The sequence below is a fragment of the Parambassis ranga genome, chromosome 3, assembly GCF_900634625.1.
Source record: "Parambassis ranga chromosome 3, fParRan2.1, whole genome shotgun sequence".
Lineage (NCBI taxonomy): Eukaryota > Metazoa > Chordata > Actinopteri > Ambassidae > Parambassis > Parambassis ranga.
In genome coordinates this window covers 3,864,372-3,886,708 of record NC_041024.1, presented here as the reverse complement: position 1 = coordinate 3,886,708, position 22,337 = coordinate 3,864,372, and the positions used below count along the sequence as shown (strand labels likewise).

Here is a 22,337-nt window from a genome sequence, read left to right as displayed (position 1 = left end):
AGGAAGTGGGAGACTTTTAGCGCAGGTTCACATCCACCCTACCACACCATCACTTTATATACATGTATATATGTATGAAGTAATTCATGCACCGTCACTTTCATTTACATTTTCAAGCATGTAAATCTGTGCGCATTTATTGACTTAGCACATTAGCATCTATCTGGGTGATGTTTTTCTTCGATCGACCGCATGTGTCAGATACTGCAGCTCTCACACGCTCATTTAATGAAGTCATTACCAACCATAACCCAGACATTAATTCTCTTCTTCACCTTCACAACAGTGAATCACTTTACCATTATAATTATGGGGGGGAAAGATGGAGGGCACATTGAGCACTGGTGCTCCTGGTGATCAGTTTCATTCCTATTAATTTAAGAAAGAAAACCATACCTGAATCTTCAGATGAAATGGCTGAAACCTGTTATTGCAGACACAATCATTTCAAGGCTGTCTATAGGTGACCTCACTGTCATCTAATATTTTAATATTCCAAAATCAGAAGATGCTTTGAAACCTGAGACACATGGCTTCATCAGGTGTCTTTTATATCGCTGTAAAATGCTCATATTCTCTGGAATAATACAAAAAGAAATGATCATGAACTACACCAAATGACTGCCTATAAAACCCATTATACATCCAACACGGTGCTTGATAGCTGGTAAGAGACAGTGAGGACTAAATGCTCTGTTTTATGTTCGCCCAAACACGTTTTTTCCTTTAATGAAGGTGATGTATAAGACATATGGTACATGACAAAACAGCCAAGAACCAAGGCTTCATTTGTGCTGGATCTCTCACACTGGGACCGGAACCTGTGTAATTGGATCCAGCATCTTTTGTGTCAATATGAAACAAATACGGTATTTGTTTTCAATTAGCATTGATTTCCCCTTAAAATGGCACAAAAATCCATTTTATACACAAATAAAATCAGATTTAGGAAGAGAGGTGCTGCAGAGAGCTTAAAGGAATTGCAGGCATTATTGTTGTCAGAGTGCAATGTTTGTACAGCACCGGCTGTAGTACTGAAACAGGTCTGTGGGTAAATACACAGGCATGTTTCTCATACTTCTAAATAGAATCTGGTCCCAATTCTTCTAATTTCCCCAACTGCAGAAACCACTAAACTGTCCAAAATGATCAATATGCGTGAGAAAAACGAGAGAAAAAGTGGCGCCTAAATGATCCAACTTCCCAAATGATAATGGAATAAAGCAAATTTAAACCAACATATGTAAAACCAACATAAGTCACTAAACAGGGGAAAGCACAAACCAGCTGAGTGTAAGTGGTGGGGGTCAGGACGGTGGTTATGAAACTGGAAGGTTCTGGGAAAGTCTCAAAGGTTTTCAAACAGGAGGACCCAAACAAAAGCCAGCGATCTCATCAAAATGTTTGCTCTGTGAGAGACAATCTTTGTACATAAATGCGAGAGATATCAGATGAATACACTAATCAGGAAGGCTGGCTGGGGACTGTCTCTGGAGTCCTTGGTGTTTGTTGTGGTGAGGAGGAGGAGGAGGAAGAGGAGGAGGAGGAGGAGGAGGAGGAGGAGGAGGAGGAGGATACACAAATCATGGAGCATTCCCCTTCACAACCTCCTGTTACAACAGCAGAGCGGTTTCACAATAATAATAATAATTTCTTTTCATTATTTTGGATGCTCAGATTAACCATCTAAAATATTTCCCCCGGAGGAAAAATACAGCACAGCAACACAGTTTGGTTTGGATAAAAACAAAACATGAGCTCAGCACAGAGACACAGATGCTTTAAGAAACCAGGGAACATTTAGATATCAAAGTTGATGGTTAACAGCATATTGCTGCAGCAGAGCATCATGTCACAGTGAGGTTAGAGGGAGAGCACAGCTGCAAACTTTTCATGAAACCTTTAGATTCATTAATTACAGACAGTGTCCTCTGTGGCGCTCTGCAGAGAGATGGAGATGCAAACTCAGAACAGATTTAACAGCAAAAAAAGATCAGCAGTATCTCATCTTCAGGTTCACATTTGACATTTCATACAGACATCTCTGATGAATTAAGACTGGAAATAACTTATATATATTAAATATAGATATATAGCTGCAAGCAGCAGAGGAGGCTGAAGTAACTACAGTAACACGGTTCAGTGTGTAACCTATCATGAGAAATGAGTCAAAACACATGTTTTGTAATTATAGCACCACCTAGAGGTCAAAATGCACCAGATATGTTGTGACCCACAGTGAAGGGACCAGGAGGCATGGGACAAAGTTTGGATACAAGATGTCAAAGCACTGCAGAGATATGAGGTCATTTCCTCTTTGACAAGTTCGCCATCGAATTTGATTGGTCATAGACAAAAAGTGATAACTTAGTCTGAAGATGACGTGTACCAAATTTTGTGACAATCGGACAAAACTACGCGGAATCGGCTTAATCCAAAGATTCCAACGGTACCAGTTGTTCAAAACAGGTCACACAGGTCAAACGCTACAGACATTAATGCACCTGCAACTTTGAGTAGTTGGTGGCGCTAGAGCGCGGGTGGTGCGGACATCAAACTTTGTAAAAAATATTCATGGTACTGATCTGAATCAGTGTGCCAAATGTCACTGCTTTTCCGCACACGGTTCTATGGGCTGCCATAGACATCCAATGGTGGAAGAAAAGTAGTAACTGCTGCCTGACAATCTGGACAATATGGTGACCACTGATAAAAGATAATATATTAGCAAACTCCAGGGTCACACCAGGTGTGCGGTCTGGCCATGGTGCAGGTTTGTGCAACCCTCAGTGACCTCAAGTCCTAACAAAAGTGTCAGGAAGTGGAGCACTGTCACAATGCAGCCTGTCTAGCTGGATTCATGAGGTGAGGAGTTTACCTGAAAGTTTTTAATATGGTATGAGAATCACAAGATCACACAATGACCCGTTCAAAGAACAACAAACAAATAAGCGGCTTCTCTGCCTGCCTGTTCTAAAATTACCTCTCCTTGTCCATGGCTGAACTCTCCTCTGACTGGTTTACCTGTCCTCCACCAGTAACGATTTCATGTTGATGTCATAAAGTGACGTACAAGTCGGAGGTCAAGCATGGCATTTTATTATGAAAACCAACAATACTCTCTGCGCTGTTCTTGTGTCTGATTTCCTGCTCAATGCTCAGCCAACCTGATATCATACCATAGTCTTTTAATAACATTCTGCTTGTAGTAAGTACACATTTGAAGCTATATCGTCTATCTGACGCCATTTCCCCTGCATTGATTCATATTTTAAACTCCTCACATATTAATTTACACCATTTCTGACTACAACTAGATGGATGATAGATAAATATATAGATAGATTGACAGTGTATTAATCCCGAGGGAAATTCAAGCATCCAGCACGTACAGTACAGTATAGCAAATATTGATGTATTGACTGATGTCACTCGACAATCATCCAAACATAACACAACAAAAGTCAGTGTAAGGTTTCATCTTCGCTTGGACTTAAGTTTCATTTTAACTTGCAGAGTGAAGCATTATATTAAAGGCGTCAGAAGTTAGGAGCCAGGTAAAGACCACGGTTCGTCTTAAAACACACATTAAACACATTATAAAAGGAAAAAAGGTGTCCCACTGCTGCCGCCAATGGCATGTTAATACAAATCAGTGGGAACTAAAGTGGCATGAAGTAACACATGAAACGCTACAAATGTGCACTTATACAAGTGAAATGGAATGAAAACTAAAGGAACTGGCACGCTGTTCATACGCCTCTCAGTGAAAAAGGCTGGCTCACCTGCTGCCGTTTGTCACAGCAGAGATTTGGTGTTTTTCAGAAGCGTCACTTCTCTACAGCGGTGCATCTGCAAGGGGTCACATGCAGGTTTGGGTTAGACCGAAGAAAGAAACACAGTTTTTCCCCTTTGTGAGTGCATTGTCAATATTTTCCACACCATCGAGGAGGGTTTGTTCTTGATAATCCCATATATGACTGACTGCTCCTTTGTGTTTGTGCATATATTTAAAAAAGAAAAACCCCAGAGGTCGCTAACCCCTGATATCTATCCCATTAACACGTTTAGGATTAACTTTCAAAACACACAAAGGGTTCATGGTCAGTTTCAGTGCTGGACACTACAGGTGCGTTTGTTAACTCACTGCCAAAATGAGCAGCTGGATGGTCCAATGAGCACAAAGAAGCACAAAAGCAAGCACAGCATCAATGTTAAGTTTTTGTTTATGTAACAATTAATACATACAAACAGATGCCCTCTGTTAAAATACAAAAAAATAATAGTTAATAATAGTAAATGATAAAGGATTTTATCCCAGATCAACTATTTATTGCCTTAATTCCAGCAAATACGATCTAATCCCTCTGAGGAAAAAGGCTGAGCACCAGGCCAGTGTTATCTGAAGAGACGACGCTGCGTCCGTCACTTCCTCTGTCATAATCCGTCGCCCACATGTTTGAGGTTAGAGTGGATTTAAACTCAAATAACATTCATTGCCATTCTGTCCATCCCAGCTCTGTGCATCACCATTAGTGTAATGCTGTTCAGCTCATATGCACGCTTTAAAAAATGGATTTAGGATCCATTAGCTTATTAGGCGCAAAATGACATTATCTTTCCCTCAATGTGAACTCCGTATAGCAGCCAGTCAGAGATAAATTATGCCGTAGCAACACACCCCGGATCTGTCAATCAATCCTCTTATCAGTTTGCACCCCCCCCACCCCCCGCGGGGACCACAATCACCCATTCATTGCATGCTTTGAATGAATGTAAGTGGAGTGGCTGATCCTTGCAGCATGTTTGCAGAGGGATTAATCTAAATGAGAGAGATATTCTCAAGTAAATGCTTGACTGGAGATAAAAGTTGTGAAGACTCTGCACGCACTGCACAGACCACATACACTTTTGTCCTTATGGAGTTCAACCTTCATCAGGCACCGTGATGAAGCAGCTCCCTGTGGAGGCTCGTGTAATTCAGGTTCAATTTTATAGTTACTGCAAGTAAACATTTCTGCTGATCATCTAGATGATTAATTAGCTAATTGTTTCATGCACACAGTAAAAAAAGTTGTGTATATATAAAGTGCCTTTATAATTATGGTCTTCTTCTTCTGGCAGCAGATTTACTATTAAAATCTATACGTTTTGATTATGAGACAATGAAACTCGCCGTGTGGCCTTGGGAGGATGAATTAGGAATGAAACGGTGCGTCTCTGAAGGGTTAGCTGTACTTGAAATTGGAATCTCTCATCTCTTCGCTTCATTATCACAACTTTCTCTTTGTGTCTGCTTGGAGGCTAATTAAGGAGTGGGGGGCGGGGGGGGGGGGATGCAAAGAGAGCGAGAGAACAAGACCCCACTGATGGAGATCAAATGAGAAGGACAGGAGTGGGAGAATAGAGGAATAATCGGTCGTCTGATGAACGCTTACAGTGCCCTTGATGAATAGCACCAACTCCTTCGTGAAATGCATGAGAGGCGACTGAGACGAGTGGGGGGGGGGGGGGTGCATGGAGAAAGAGAAGAAGAAGAGAGGTGGAGAAGGTGTAGGTAGAATCTGCTTGAGTTTCTGGGTCTTCTTGACCACATTGCCCAAATTAACTTGGCAGAATGTATTCCAGGCCAGAGTTGCAATGTGAAAGTCTGGAGCAGTGTTAATTTTGGCAGCAATTTCTGATTTAGGTTTTATTTTAGTCTTGTGACTAAAATGTCATTTGATTTTAGTCACGTTTTAGTCATCAACATTTTTTAACTTTTAGTCTAGTTTTAGTCGACTAAATATCAAAGAATTTTAGTCGACTAAATCTGCCGTGGATTTAGTCGACTAAAATTCTATAATATATATTTTTTCATGAAATATTTAAGGTTTGAAGTGCAATAAAAACAGGCACAGCTTTAACTTTTGTTGTTTGAAACAAACACCTCTTTATTTAATTGCTATGACCTTTTCACAAAAGAACCAATGAACAGTGAGCTGCTCTCCCTGAATACACTATTCAGTCATGACCTTCTTCATGAATACTCCATAACTACAGCAAAACACTTCAGTGACAACTTAGAAACAGTGCACATGCTGTAAAACCATCAGCAGCGGTGTCTTCATTTATAGATTTTGTCATGTGTATCTTTGAACGGAAGTTAAGATGATTGTCTGAAACGTCACTTCAGGTTTGTTGTGTTTTTACCGCTGATAGTCGCTCTGCACGGTTTGAACCGTCTTGTTTGTCTTGACATCAAACGTGTCCGTGTGTCTGTTCTCCTGTTTTGTGTGACCATGCATGAGTACGCCTTCTTCCAGCATCGCAGGGTAACGTCCTTACGCAGAGAGATCACTTCTGATTGGCTCTCTGCCACCGTCTCCTGATTCGTCCCTCCCTTCCACAAACAAAATTTGCTCTGATTGGATCTCGTCTCCATCAATAATTTCGTCTCATTTTTATTCGTTGACGAAAGTGTCAATACATTTCGTTTTCGTTTTCGGCACCGTGCGTTAGTTTTTATTTAGTTATCGTCTCATTTTTATCAGCAAACAAAGGTCGTTAATGAAAACTATGATGAAAATGATTCGTCAACAAAATTAACACTGGTCTGGAGCCATGCTGGAAGCTTCCTTTAAAAAAAATACACTAATAAAAGTTGTTTTTACTTATCAGCTAATTAATCAATCCACTTGTATCCAGGCTGATGTATTCAAATGTATTTCCTAACCAAAGCTCTAAAATCAAACAAGCCAACAGGCTAAAACTCAGTGACCTGACCTTTGACAGTAAAAACTATGGACAGAGCTTCCATGATGTTTGTTTCTGAAGAGCCGTTTTGAGGCTCGGTGGGAGGCTCCGGGATGCTCTGACCGCCGCCATGTTGGCCGCATCACAGTCCGCCAAAACTCCAAATAAGGACAAAGAGGGGGAGCACGAGCAGAGTTTAGGGGGTCGGGAAATCATGAAAGCAGGAAACTCATGCTGTGATACGGCAACCTGCCTGTCACTCAAAGCGGCAACGCCCATAATTATGCGTAATTTTAAGTCAGAATATAATTAAAACGAGTAAGTTGTAAAAAAAATAAAAATAAATTCACCCCCGTACAATTGACACTAGAACAGAACTTGTCACTTCAGACCAGAATGGTTTTTTGTACCAGGCTGTAAACATGTTCATTTCTGCTGTGAAGTCGGCCATTTTAACATGGGAGTCTATGGGAAACAACTCGCTTCTGGAGCCAGCCCCCAGTGGTTGCAGCGTGAACTACAAGTTTTGACACTGGCTTCAAGTCTGAGCCCCAAAGGTTGCCGCTTGGACCTGACACACCAGAACCATCAGCAATGTCACCTTATAAGAATGATGAGAAAAAAAAACTTAAAGGTCCCTGTAACCCTGATGCAGACTTTCACCCAGGATTCTCAGGTTAATTCTCCCCCTGCACTGTTGCCGGCAAAGAAAGAATCTCATTGTACAGGGAAACCTGTTTCCTTACTGTGAATATGACAATGAAAGCTTCAGACCTTGAATCATGAATCTCTTAGTTAAGTGCTTCCATTTTACTCTTTAAGCATTAAAATAAATGGTTAGGTTTACATCCAGATCCTGGTTCTGGTTCTGGTTAAAAAAAAAAAAAAAAAAAAAAAAAAAAAACACCCTTTCACAGGATTAAACATTTTACATGCTGCCATTTAAAATGAGGACAGGCTATAAGAAACTCTTAGCAGGTGATTGGACATCTCTCAACAGGTACCTCCATGTTGCTGCTCTTAGTGTTTGCTAGGAGTCAAAATGATGTAGCACATTTTGCAAACATAGACTTTCAGTGAGTAGATTGGTGCCATTGTCCAGCCCCATTTATCTGACACCCAATCTAGCTAACAGGGCCAATATCCTTATTGGATTGGTGCATCCAAACAGCAGACCCTTCTGCCGTCCCTAATAAGTCGAACTGCCTTCGGTTCAGCTTCAAGCACACAGATTAAAGCCTGGCATGATGTATTTATGCGAGTTGGTGACCTCAAAAATTTTGGTAGCATTTAAAATTTCCGCTTGTCATAACACAAGCAGAGAGTGATGTCTGCCTCTCCTTCTCCCTCTACTTACTCTAGGAGGTCAATCAATCACTTTGAGTTTCCTTTAAATCCTTTGTGACAAGTGACCTTGCAAAATGGCTTTTGTCAACATCTCTGCATTGTAATTCATGCTAAACGACAGCGCTACGACTGCGCCAGCACAGCATCACTCAAAACGGTCATCTAATCTAATACAAAAGTCCACTTTATTAAATAAAGCATGTCTCATGCTATGTCTGAATGGAATAAATTCTCTAAAGCGAAGTCAGACCATAAGCGAGGAGCTTTAAATGCACAGGTTCCCCTCACAGGATATACATTTTAAATCCCAGCTAATGGACTTGTAGTCTGTTCCTGTTCTTTTAAGTGTTCATCTAGATGTGATAAAAACCCAATCATACCAAAAGCCCATTTTAAAAATCTCAATTCACTCAGCCTCTGATTTGATAAAAAAAAAAGGAAAAACACATGGGAGCACAGAGGCAAAAGGGTGCATATATGTTAGGACTCATGGTAGCTGACAAGGACACAATGGCCATGCACTGTGTTGATTTGATTGGGGGCTTGGGGGGTACATTTCCTGGTTGAACTGTGGGAAGCAGAACGGGTTATTTTTCACCGAGGCAGACAGAAAGAAAGAAAGAAAAAAAAAAGAAAAGAGAGAAAGATCTGGAAACAAAGCTGCAGCTTTTGTCTGCCATCACAAATGTTCCCTCTTCAGAGACAAACCTGGCAAACTGGCAAGCCAGGAAGTGAATGGCATTACAGTTTGTTTACTGTACTTGAATAAATCACACTATCAATAGACATTCTTTGTAGGTATCACTCTAATCTCTTTGAAACACAGCTCTACAGAAACACACAACCTCTGATGAACAGAATGCTGTCATGTACCTAAAAAGGTCTCTCACACTCTGTAGGGTAAATGTGGGACTTTTTTTTTTTTATGAAGGCAAGACAATTCACACTGTCACTCTATGCATAAAGCATCATGCTGGATGACGGGGAATGTGCAAAATGATGAAAATGATGCTTAACACACTCAGAGATATACACACACACACACACGGTTATGTAATGCAGCTAACAAAAATAGCACCCCCAGTTTGGGATCACTCTTTATAGACATAGTTAAAAAAAGTAGCAAGAATCAACAGAACATGTAGCTCAGATTAGAATAGTAATATTTTAAATTGTGCCCAAAAACAAGATAATGAGGCAGAAAAAGCAGCAAAGACAAAAACAACAATTCAAAGTCTTAGCTTTAAGAGGAAATGAAAAGCTGACTGTAGTTAGCATCATTATTAGGGGTGGGGAAAAAAAAAATCGATATTGCCATATATCTTTGTTCTCTCTGTCGCAATAAATAATCGATACACTAACGGCCAATATCGATATTTTATTACAACACAAAATGATTAATTTACCCGTTGTCAGTGTCACTACCAAATATCTACCATTCTGTTTGTGGGGGGCGCTGTTCGAGTAAATGGGGGTAAAGTGAAGGAACGCAGCAGCCAGTGAAGAAGAACACAAGCTAAATAACAACAACAGACAAGAAGCGAGGAAAAAAAGGGAAGCGAGAAGAATGGCGGAAAATAATTAAAAGAACGAGACAGTCATACTGGCGCTCATGAGGCAGAGGTGCTTAAGAAGGCTGCAGACGAGTGGAAGCTTACCGAGCCAGCAGTGGTGACTGACAACGCAGCGTATATGTCCATAGCTGGTGAGATTGCTGGATATGTGCACGTTCGCCGCCAGAAGAATATGCCTGGATGTGTCCACTGTCCAGGTTAACATGAAGCACTTTAAAGTAACTTACTCCTGATGTTTCAGTATTCTGGTTTACATAGAACATGTTAATTAATGTTCATTTTGTTCTTTAAAGTTCATGCACTTTTATCTGTGAGGTATTATGCAAAAACATTCTTTGCACAATGTTGGAAATGTTGGCATTAATAAATTCATAAGATTTCCATAAAAAATTATGGGTACATTTTCTTTTTCAGTCAAATTTATCGTCATATATCGTTGATCAAATGTGTTCCAATATATTGAATATCGAAAATATCGAGAATCGTCAATATCGTGAGTTACCTGTATCGTCCCACCCCTAATCATTATCCATTTACACAAACCACAACAGGTTGGACAGTGTCAGCGAAGCAGGTCATTTTACTGACGCTTCTCCCTACATGTCGTCTTGCCTTACATCTGACAGTAGCTGGCACCAGCTAACCAGCAGTGTCAGCGCCTGATCCAGACCCTTTATAAATTAAGTCAATCTTCTCAAAGATGGAGCTGACCGTCACTTCTGATCAGCCTTTACTGGCTAAATGCTAGCAGCTGATTGAGCTGGACAGTTTCTGAACAAGATGGGACAATGCATGCAATAAAAAAAAAAAAAAAAATACAGTGTTGTTATTTTTAAGATGGATAATCCGTCCTTTAAATCCCGCTGTCTCCACTTATTTTGTTTGTTACAGCACATAAATATATTGAAATGATGCAGATTATCTTTGTTAGCAAATAGGATGAAGAAAATGAAAAAACAGCTGTTGGGCAGTTTCTTGCCAAACGTAGCATCTGGGCATGTTGTGTGATTCATATCTGTTTGGCAGGTGGACAAGCTGCACTGCAGCATATCTTTATGTAATCTCACAGTCATGGAGAGGGGGCTTGTAAATGTATATATCTGATCAACATTACAATGCACATAATGCTGTTTTTTTCTTTCTGTTGTAAATCCTCCTACAAAGAGCCTCTTTTCTAGGAAAAATGACAGCACTGTGTTTCCACATACATAAACCACAGAATAGAACAGAAACAAGATACTGATTGGCCAAGTAGTATAAAAACAACTTCACACGAGTGGTGGTGGGGGTGCTGGTGGTGGTGGGGGCAGATGATGGTATTGACCTGCCTGCAGACCTTCACCCAGGGGGGAGACTGAGGAATGTGTGTCCATTTTGGACCATTATTTTTTATTCTCTGTTGTCTTTGTCAGCTCCTGTTTGGTCGGGTTCAGGCTTGTGTTAACAGTAAACTCTTTTACTGTCTGGAACAAAAGCAGAACACCACAACATAATTGTTGTCAGAGCCTCCAGATTCTTGTTCTTCCACAGTTCCAAAAAATATGTGGAACAAAAACAAATATTCTCATTTCTGTTTGTACAGTTGTGCGCTGCCATGGAATGAAACCAAGAATTGTCAAATATTCACCAATTATCTGTGTTTCTCTGTGCTGAACTGTGCTGTACTCATCCCAGTACAAGTCATCCTCATAAATAAACGCCAAATTAAATCTAAAATTACATCAACCCACGAACAACTATAGACTGTATATAACTAGGATCTAGCTTATGGATGCTGCCATGTTAGAAGATGATGCTAACTTTGACCCAGCCTGTGCAGTAGAGGTCGAGAGGTTGCATCTACTAATATGGCAGAGACAGGGTTCATGACCTTTACTGCAGCCAGCCACTGGGGGTAATCCATGGTTTGGCCTCACTTTTGGCATGCCGTCATGCTGCTCATCTGTCATTGCATGGTTACATATGTGCTGGAAGGCCAGAGGGGAACATATGGAGATATTGTTTGACTACATTTGAAATCAAAGGATGGATATAACCAGGAAACTCCTTATAAAAAGGATGGAGGATGGTCGGTGGTGCTGAACCTGAAGCAGATTTTTTTACCCAAGGGCCTGGGCTTGGTGTTCCCCCTGACACTGTTTGTTTATTTTAGTTAAGCACTTCACAAACCTCACATCTGTTTATACCTGTGGCTATGTTTCCTGTTACCTGGTAACCAAGTACTGGTTAAGGTTAGGCATTAAAAAACAAGACGATGGTTTGGGTTTAAACATGCATTCAGAGTAGGGCTGCAACGATTATTCGACGAGTACTATGAGTACTTGAGTAATATTCAAGGGCAAAATGCATCGACATCTAATTTAGTATTCGATAACTTGTTAGTGACGTCATCGGGAATAATTCAGTGGCACATGGCACAATGCGATGATCGGAGCGTTTTGGGTGCAAGAGGCCCTGGATCCGAAACCCGGGCGAGCCGTTACACACACAGTCACACAGTTTTGGCGCCGGCACGGAGACGGATGCGGACTGAAGCAATGATAAAGCAGCGGTCCAAAGGAGGCGCCCACTAGTGAAGTAGCTATTGACTGCAGCCGCATTTATGAGAAAACTACGTGATACGATTACTCGAATAATCGCAAAAATAATCGCCGAGTATCAAAACACTCGTTTGTTGCAGCCCTGATTCAGAGCATTAAATCTACAAGCGTGGTTCTCATGATTAGCAAACACAGATTTTACAGTAATGTTTGTAAAAAAAAAAAAAAAACATCCAACAATATCTAAAACTGTGCGTGTTGCATAATGGTGGTGGTGAGGACCCACAGAGGGGTCAACACACCGCATGAGTGGAACACAAGAGGCTGCCATTTGCAGGATAAATTAGGTAGTTTTAACGCCTGAACCACAGAGAGTTATCTCATTTCATTTGCAGGTAAAATAAAGTAAAGACAGAAACCCAAGTGTTTCAATTCCAAACACTGGAGGCTCAATCAGGTGCTTCGGCTCACAGCCACAAAGCTTTTTGGGGCTTACTAAAGTACACAACCTCCTCCGCCGGAATGAGATGTATTACACAAAATCCAGCCGCAAGGATATATATACGCACAGGAAAACACACTCAACTCAGAAATGCAAAATTGTAATGATCAAGACTTTTACTGTCTCATAGCGCGTAATGACCATCATTTATCTGGGAGGCTATGACAGGTTTGATTAGCATCAATGACTCAACACTTACTTTGCCAGAAGCTGATATTTCTGGCTTTTTAAAAGCTCCATTTTCAAACCTGCGCTGCAAGATAAAACTGTTTACCTCTGAGGGGAAGAAAGGTTGTTAAAGCTGAAAAATTGGCATGAATTTATGTGCGAGTCTGAAAGTAGGATTACGAAAAGGACGTGAAACAACAGGCTTTAAGAAGAAAAAAGAAATTAAATGAAGAAAGAAGTGGCGGATACGTTGCTCTAAAAACAAATACAATCAACCAAAGCCAATAGTATTAGTGTGGTTTCACTGTCACCACACACAGACACACAAAGACAGAAAGCTTTTCTATTTACAAATGTGGCTGCGTTTGAAGGTAATTGAAATGTTGGCGATGTATCTGCTCGGCTGTCTCTGGGGAATCCACTGATAGAGTTTCAATGCGCTCGCTACGCACTGACCTCATTTCACTCATTAACAGTAACTGCAGTCAACTAATGTACATTACAAGCTATTTGCTTAAGATCCCGTTAATAGTAAGAAGGAAGCTATAAAGATGTGTTATCTCTCTGATGTAAGGAAAGCGTATATTTACACATCATCATCGGATATCATTATATGAAGCAGAGTGGTCTCTGAACACAACAGAGCTGCTTCTTCTTATTTTCTGTCGTTGGCTGCAGAGTGATTCCACTTTGAAGAAAATGTGTTTGTTCATATCAAGCCTGAGACGCTGCATTTAAGTTTATATCAAAGAATTTATTTAGTCAATCCTCAAGGAGGTGGATGGTGCTTCTGGAAACGATGCACGGCTTGCAATACTTTTGCTGGAATTATAAATATTTCAATAAATAAAAAATAAAGAAATGCTGAATGTTCAGGACACACTGAAATTGTTTTGTTGCTCCTTTTGTTTACTTTTATGGCTTTGTACGCTCACAGTGAAACACAAAGTGCGTCTCCTAAACTGCAGCCTTCACTAACTTAATCTCCATCTCTGTCTGTTCGGAGTCACTGAAGCAGACAACACGTAGCTACAAATACACAGGTCCACTTCTGCAGTGTCCAACCTTAAATCATCCTCAGCTCCCTGCAGACACCGTTATCAATCTACCTTTGGCCCGATGTGTGAATCTACCCACCTGACTGTGACAGATTGAGCCTTTTTCTCTCTCTCTCTCTCTCTCTCTATTTTTATGTTTTAATAAAGCCACCTGCTGAACTGAATGAGACAGAAAGCTGGAGTATCTCTGCTCTAAAAATTTTTTTAAATTTAAAAAAAAAAAAAAATCAAATGCATTTCTTAATAAATACACTGTGAATATTCAAAGAAGAGTCAACAAAAACCCATGCATTACAAAAGGGAACACGGCACACGGGACTATTTACAATACAGTACAGAAGAGAAAAGAAAGAAAGGAAGCACTGATGAGCAGTATCTGGGTTCAAAGCCGTGAACAATGTTGAAACTTCTGTTCCTTTTTAGAAAAGATAAATTCCTTTGCCGCTTTTTGTTTTTTTTGTTCCACTTACGAGCCTTATATAGTCCTATTAGATTGCTCGCCTCTCTCCTCTCATCCAACAAAAAAAGAATGGCTGATTGCTTTGGGGCGTTCAATGTCCCACAGAGTAGCTCAATTATTGACTTTGCTAAGTCAACCTTTAACGTACAAATCCTGCTCAGACTCTTGTCCTTGTGGTGGCCGAGGGCCCACTGAAGGCACGCATTCCGCTCACAGTCCAGCAGACATTAATTCCTCTCAATCTTCACACTCAATTTAGTCTTGAATGTTCCTGCCAATATGGCTGAGCCTTGGAATTAGAAGTGGTAAATTATACAAATAACCCCTTAATAGCGTGCCGCACCCCCCCGAATGAAGTGAACCCCGCCAACATGGCAGCAATTTGCGGCGTGGCAAACGAAATGGAAGGGGCAAGTCCAATCATGTACGTACATGTGCTGGGATAGCAGACAGCGGTGGGATAATGAGGGCTGGTGCCTTGTATCATTCAAGTGTACACAGGGTCTATTTTGTTTGTCGTTATTGTAGGTTCCTCATCTGCACAAAATGAACGAAAATCGAATTCCCCACTTCTGTTTGACCCCCGCAACCGTGTCGAGACACAAGGGATGGGAGGAACATGGATGATGGAGCTGAAATGTGGGCCGGGCACAAGCTGCATTCTGCAGTCATCTGTCAGATCTGTGCAGAAAGGTCATGTTTATTCATACATCTAGATGGATTTACTCCCCTCACATTTATTCCATATGATATTTTAGTGCCTCGTCTAGTGCAGCAGCAACTTGGGAGCGACGATAATATACTTCCTGCCTTCTCTCCTAAGGGAAACATTTGAGCCTAAAGGTGGATGCTGGGGTGTAGGTTGGGGGGTTTATAAAAATCCTACAAGACGGCATGTGCAGCAGAGTTTTTGCAAAATTGGCCCCCAGCGGCATCAATCGCCATGTGGCTATATTTCCCCTGCTGGGCACCTGAAACCATGGGAGGAATATTCTTCCGGTGAGAGTGGATTAATCTGAAGCCCCACAGCAGGCCGAGGCAGATAATTATGACCTTATACATATTAAAAAAAAAAAAAAAAAGAAAGAATCACAAGACCTGAGGCTCAAAGAGGACAATCTCTACTTATGAAATAAAGTGATAAACTGGAGATGACCATGAGTATAGAAGGGAAGTGTGATGATCCAGAAAGAAAGGCAGGTTGAGATGTAATTAAGATATGAGGAACAGGAGTGTATCACATAAACCTCATTTTACTGAGCATAAATGAATTGATATAGGTGCACACAGAGTGGAAAAAGCAAGTTCAGTCTCCCATAGAAGCAAATATTAATTGTGCTAATGGTCTGTGTCAACATTACAGCCCTGCAGCTACAGCACAATATTACTCAGCAAGCAAAATGGAAACTGTCCAAAAAAACAGCAACATGCAGTTCAGGAGGAGAGATGTGCAAAAAAAAAAAAAAAAAAAAAAAAAAAAAAAAAAAAGATCATTTCATATGAATGCAATCATTTCATCACAAAGCTGAATCTGCAGGAAGCAAAAAAATAAAAGCGCAACAATTAAACCCAGAGCAGAGAGGAGGCCTCCAGCCGCGGGAACAGGTAGGTAGGTTACCTGCATCGATCCTCCAACACCAAGCCAACATGAGAAGAAGAAGCAGCAGCGTCTCACCTTGTTGCTGCAGCTCAGCTCCACACAACTCCTCCAGCACCAAGCGGCTCCTGACGCAACAGAACCGGACGCGTAGATCCATCATTGGATGTGATGTTCGGGGTGAAAGCGATGCCAGAGTCAGCAGGAGAAGTTTGAAAAGATCCGCCATAGTAGACATGGATGCGTCTGATGTCACGTCACGTGTAAAGAACCTGCGTGCAGGCCGCGCTGCGTTCACGGACGCTCTGTTCACCTCCACTTTTAAAAGTCAAACAACAGTGTTGCCTTTGAACGCACTATGTATTGTATACCTTGTATAGCTATTAATGTTTGTACCAAACAAACATTAATAGCTGTGCACTTGGCAGGAAAGTGTAAGTTTATTTATATTTACAGGTTTATTAAATTTCAATCTAATGCCTCACACATCACTGTATTTGTAGTCTACACATTGGCAAACCTTTAGGCCTGTAGCCCACAGTAACGACTGATATGGAATAAAGACACAAAACACCATACAGTAAAAGCACAATAAAATCATCCACGACTTATTTGTATTGCTAAATTACATTTGGTCATGATGAAACGCTGGTGTAACTTATTATACTTTGGCATAAATAAGATTAAAAACAGACTCATGCATCTAAACAAAGGACGAGCATACAAAAAAAAGAGACTAACAGCTCCATGCATGCATTCATTTTCTTGACCCATGTGTCCTGTGTTTGGATGATTGTGGATCCATCCTGGACAGGTCACCAGTCTGTTGCAAGGCTGACACAGACAAACAATTAGCCTAATATGTAAAAGCAGATGTGTAAAAGCTGCAAATGTTTTGTCTTTGTGGTGATAATGCAAACAAATAAAAAAAATAAAAAAGTGTGTCTGTGTTTTACTTTAATTCCACACGACTAGAAGTTTTGACCACCAATCTTTAAAACGTTTTTTTTTTTTTTTTTTAATGCAGCTTTCAGTGTGTAGCTGTGTGTCTGTGTGTGTCTGTGTGTGTGTATGGTGTACAACTAGAGATTTAGGGTAGCAGGACGTCTCGGGACACTGAACAAAAATATTTCAGAAATGCTTCAATACACTCAATACTTCTTGTGTCACCTTCCAATAAGAATGTCCTGAATTCAAAAGGAACTCTCTCTCTCTCTCTCTCTCTCTCTCTCTCTCTCTCTGTCTGTCTGTCTCTGCAGAGTTTGCATGCGGCATCAACCTGTATATATATATATATGTGTGTGTGTGTTTTGTCCTCCCAGAGGCACAACTAGATACAGGTCAGCAGCTCTAAATTGCCTATAGATGTCAGTGTGAGTGTGGATGTCTGTCTGTGTTAGCCTTGTAAGAGACTGCTGACTTATCCAGAGATAGACTCCAGCAGGAGGAGTATACAGTGTGTGTACAGAGGTGGATGTTTAGCACTAAAATACCACAGCAAGGAGGAGAAGAAAATGAAGCCTCTGCTGCTTTTTAGATTCGCTGTGACAGTGAGGAGAATCTGCTCTCCAAACATCCTGGACTGGAAGTTTTTTAGACACTCTAACTTTTGACTGCAGTCTCTGAATTAACTGGCAAAGCCAAGAGAAGCCGAAGAGTTCACAAAGACACAGATATTTACATAACAGCCAACAAAAATGAAACAGGCTCCAGATGGCTTACAGTATCAATATAAATGAATTCATTTTCGGAGCATCTGCAGAGCGTGTGTTTCAAAAAAACAGTTTTCAGAAAGTGCAACGACTGCTCGTTTGTTTCTGTATTAGCTGCTTCATCCTTGTTTATTTGTGGCTTTCTAAACAGGAAAATATGACATTTCTGATTTCTGGGAGTGCACAGATAATGCAGGAAAAAAAAAAGAAATCTTCATAATCATGGAAGAAATAAACTGATCACAGATTAAAACAAAAATGTCCACACAGGTAAAGAGGAAGATTCATTTCACAGCTAAGGATACTGTAATTCATGATGTGAAATTAAATAATACCTTATTCACGTCATTAAAAAAAAATAGATTATGCAGTGGAGCTGAACTGTTTTGTACAGAGTGGAGGAGAATAATGTATCAATAGTGCCACCACATGGAAAGGCCTGAAGGATTCTGATGGCTCCACATTCCCTCTTAAAACCTTCTAGGTTATTAGATATGAACATGGAAAGGAGAGTGCGTTCTTATTATGAGGATATTTGTTCCACATTTACTTTAATAATAAAGAAGACAGAACACTAAAGTCATGCTAGAACATTAGATTTATATATTGCATTCAATCTCAGCAGCATACAATGTGAACATTAATGAAATGAAGTATAATTATGAGCATAATAAAAAGAAAATCACCAAAGAATAAAACAAATCGACTTCATAAATACAGATACAATAAGCTAAATGGCTGCCAGCACCTTCTAGCTCTATAAAATCCTCCATCTCAGTTCTTAGTGTCTTGACTTTGTGCAGTCTCTCCTGTGTGATGGCAGCTTTACCAAAATATCACCACCCACAGAGGCTTTATGTCCGCACAGTCTCTGCATCCACAGCACTGTGGACATCTGCTGGTTTCCAGACTGGTTGCAGGCAAATAGGTTTAAACAATAAGTCCACAGTCATGCTCAGACTTCCTCTGGAGGATCTCATCTAGTGCTCTTTCTCAGGCTCTCCACGGTCTGCAGGAATGAGCGCTGGGCCTGGTCCTCCTCCAGGGTGGAGCAGTCCTCCTCCTCCTCCTCGATGATGCCACACTGTACGCAGCGGAGGCGGGGCTCACGTTGCCCGGCCCTGCAGACACAAGCTGTGGCCAGAGACTGAGGGAACTCCTCCATCACCAAAGGCAGCAGATGGGCAGGGAGCGTGTCCATGCTGGTCGCCATGGTGAACGGTGGCCCAAATGTGAGGATGATGAGCTGCAGACAGTGAAACCCTAGAGGAGAGGTGGCGAAGGTTTGTAGGATTTGAAACCTTTTGTTAAAAAATTCTGGCGTATCTGATCAGCTGTCACTAATGTTTTCGGGACAGATGATGCAAAAAAATGGCAAAAATCTGAAAGGAGCTCAGTCAGTGAGACCTGTTTAACACGTCCCAGGGGGGCTCTGCTCGATAAGATGATTTGAGAGATCCTGTTTTTGCTTCTTTTTCTAATCTGTTCTTCGCTCTGAAATCACAGAGTGTGTCTGTGTGCAAGCCTGAGCGAGCCGTGGAGTCTGAGCACCACTGAGCCCTTCTTTATATACGTCTCTGCAGCCCACTCGCTTCTTCCTTTGGGCATCCCTCCACACACACAGCTCCTCTTCCCCTCCTACAATCTCAGTGATGACACATTTCCGCAGCTTCCATACCAGTGCACCGGAATAATCTCCCAGAAACTGTTGGCATGGGAACCGGATGGTGATGTTTGGGAGGAAAAAAAAGAAGAGGCAGAACAGTGAAAAAGCAACACATTTAAATGGAATGTGAAAATGACGAATAACCGTGACACTGAGCTGATTGACGGGTGGCATGGAAATGTGACGAGTTCGGAGGTTTCATTGTATTTGACAGATGATACTTGGTATGCAGGCATGAACTTTTTGCATGTGATCTGATATATTCCACAATGACAACACTCACATTTGTCAACTCAGTGCATTAATAACAGCAGCCACATTATTCAAACACAAACAACAGGGTGGGAGGGAGAAGCATATTTATTGATGGCTGGAAGGACCAAAGCTGTGTTATTTTTTTATAGTTAGCAATGGTAGCTAGGTCACCATAAACAATCCCAGGTTGCCTTTTTCTGGCTGCAGCACTTCAATTTTAGTGAAATGCTACGTGGACATCAGAGAGTGAGAGTGACAAAATAATACAACGGCATGAACACACATGTAGTTTTGTTTTAAAAATAACGGCAATAAAAAATTACACTGTGACTCATTTGGTTTGGTACAGCAATACAGTTTAGTATGTAAACATTTTAATATTCTACCACAACCCCTCTCTCTCTGTGCTGCCTTCTCTACATTTTGTTTTTTTAAAGTTTGGTTAAATTATACATCAGCTCCCTTCATCAACACACACATGAGCCCTTGAATGATGTTGTGTCGGGTGTAAATCTTTTAAACTTGACATAAAATCAACAATAAGAATTATTAGTGATATGAAATGTTTGCCAAAAACTCAAGTTTATCACATAAATCTTGATAACTGATTGTTAAAATGCTTTTGAAACACTAACGTCACCACCGGTGATTTATTAATTAGCTTTATGCTACTTCAGACACACAGGAGGCTCCAGCGTGCACGCACACATACACCGCAGATACGGTCAGATCTTTACTCCTCACTTTTGATCAATCAGTTGGTTCATTCTCAGAGTTATTGGTGTTTTAATTTAATAAAGCTTCAATAAGACATATCATGTGTCCAGATACTGCCTCACATTATCTATGACTAGGAGTATTACCCAGAGGGAGGGTAAGAGAGAAACACTTTCTCTTCTTGGTCCACGGTGATGATGATGGTAGTCGGACGAGTCATTAGCTGGTCCCCTCTCCAGCCTATATGTCCGCCTGCCCGTACATCCGTCTATCCCTGCTTTTGCTTCTTGAGGGCATGAGCGCGCACGGCCATCCCCATCGCCATCAGGTAGCTGCTGAGGACCTTGGCAGGGAGCAGAGCTGTCGTCACCCAACCCTACAGAGGGGAAATTACATGGTCAGCTGCTGGCATTTGCAAATAACAGATTAGTATTCATTATTAATTTCCAACCCACAGGAGCAACAACTGTGGCAGGCACGTCTGTGCAAAGGAAAACTCAGGCAATTGTGCTGTTTTAATGACCGTGCCCTTCACAAATTATGCCTTGTGATGCCTTTTCGGTAGAAGTCACGACAATAGACATGCATTTAGCACGGAGATCACAAACCTTCCGTCTATCAAAAGAAAATCTTTTTTTTTTTATCATCTCCCTCTAGACTCTAAATTCAGGTTTTATTTTCTAACCTCAGCAGGCACTTCAAAACACAACAGTGAAATACTTTCTGCTTTAGGTATTTAGTCAGTTGGTTCGGCTTTAACTGAGCAGCTTCCTACTCAGGAAAAGCTCAGACCAGATTTATGTATAAACATTTGATCCAATATATTCCTCTTTATTTTATAGGAGATAGATATGATTATGTCCTGATGATCTGCGTCTACCTCGGGCCATAAACTTATCAATCATCCATTTTTTTCAAGCTATATTTTATTTTTTAGTTTTTCAAACTAACTAACTGGACATGACACGTTACAAACTCTGAAGCGGAGATGAGCTGATGGAGGTTTGTGGGGTCTGAACGTGATGACAAAGCTGCTCAGCATTGTCATCTGCTTCGTCACGTTTTATGCCATCTGGTTGGTCGCTGACTTTTCCACAGCAGAGTGTGCAAGAGCTGAAATATCTATCATCACATTTGATCATGGAGGATTCCTCAGTTAATGACCTGACAGCAGAACATACATCCCTGTATATGCAGACGGTTACAGATGCAGCAGGCTAAATTAGAAATCTGGTAAATTGTTGCTGTGAAATGTGCAGAGCTGAAGTGAGAGGGGATTATCAGATAATCACAACAACACAACTTGTCTGTCTCATGGTGGAAAGCTCTGTGCTGAATTTGTGTTATCTGCACAACAAAAAAAACTGTTCACTGCACAGGATTAACAAAAGCTTATCTGCGCTGCGTACGATTTATGGACTACCTGTATTCTGTAATAGATGGTGTTATTATTTATACATGTTTCAGAAAACACAGTTAATATTGGAGTCGCGCTGTTCACCTGTGTACAACATACACAGCATTGGGGGAGGAGACGCTGGCTGCTCTGACCTCTGCTGAAATGAAGGCACACTCCTGAAAAATGGCAACTAGGTTTGTGTTTCCATCTCATTTATGATACTCGTGTCTCTACAGAGTAATTACAGCGTTAGGATGGAGACAATACGGAAAGGTAGCGGAGCATCCCACTCAATTATTTCAGCGGATGTTTACCTTTTTGACAGATGCTTTAGCAACTGTTGACACAACATTAATTCAGCGAGTGGAGAGGAGCTGGTGGGAGGCTCTTTTATGATTAGGTGTGGGCTCTGTTGCCATGACATGACATGACTACCTGCAATACGACTGATGATTATACAGCACAAGATCTATTACCACCACTACTACTACTACTACTACTACTACAGAGGCTCTGGTTTCTCTTTTATGTGCTCCCCTATCGTCTGCTGCCATTTAGACTGCCAAATACTGCAACTGTTAATGCTGATTATATAAATCGCCTTCGA

The 22,337-nt window shown here is 41.0% G+C and overlaps 1 protein-coding gene across 1 annotated transcript in view; it reads right to left on the bottom strand.

Moving 5' to 3' along the window:
• Positions 1-19,708: 19,708 nt before the first annotated feature.
• Positions 19,709-22,337, bottom strand: part of hsd17b12b (hydroxysteroid (17-beta) dehydrogenase 12b) — a 14,174-nt gene continuing 11,545 nt past the window's right edge. The window contains exon 11 of the mRNA XM_028402750.1: positions 19,709-20,707. Coding sequence (XP_028258551.1) covers positions 20,600-20,707 — 108 coding nt within the window. The 3' untranslated portion in view covers positions 19,709-20,599. The remainder of the gene's footprint in view (positions 20,708-22,337) is intronic.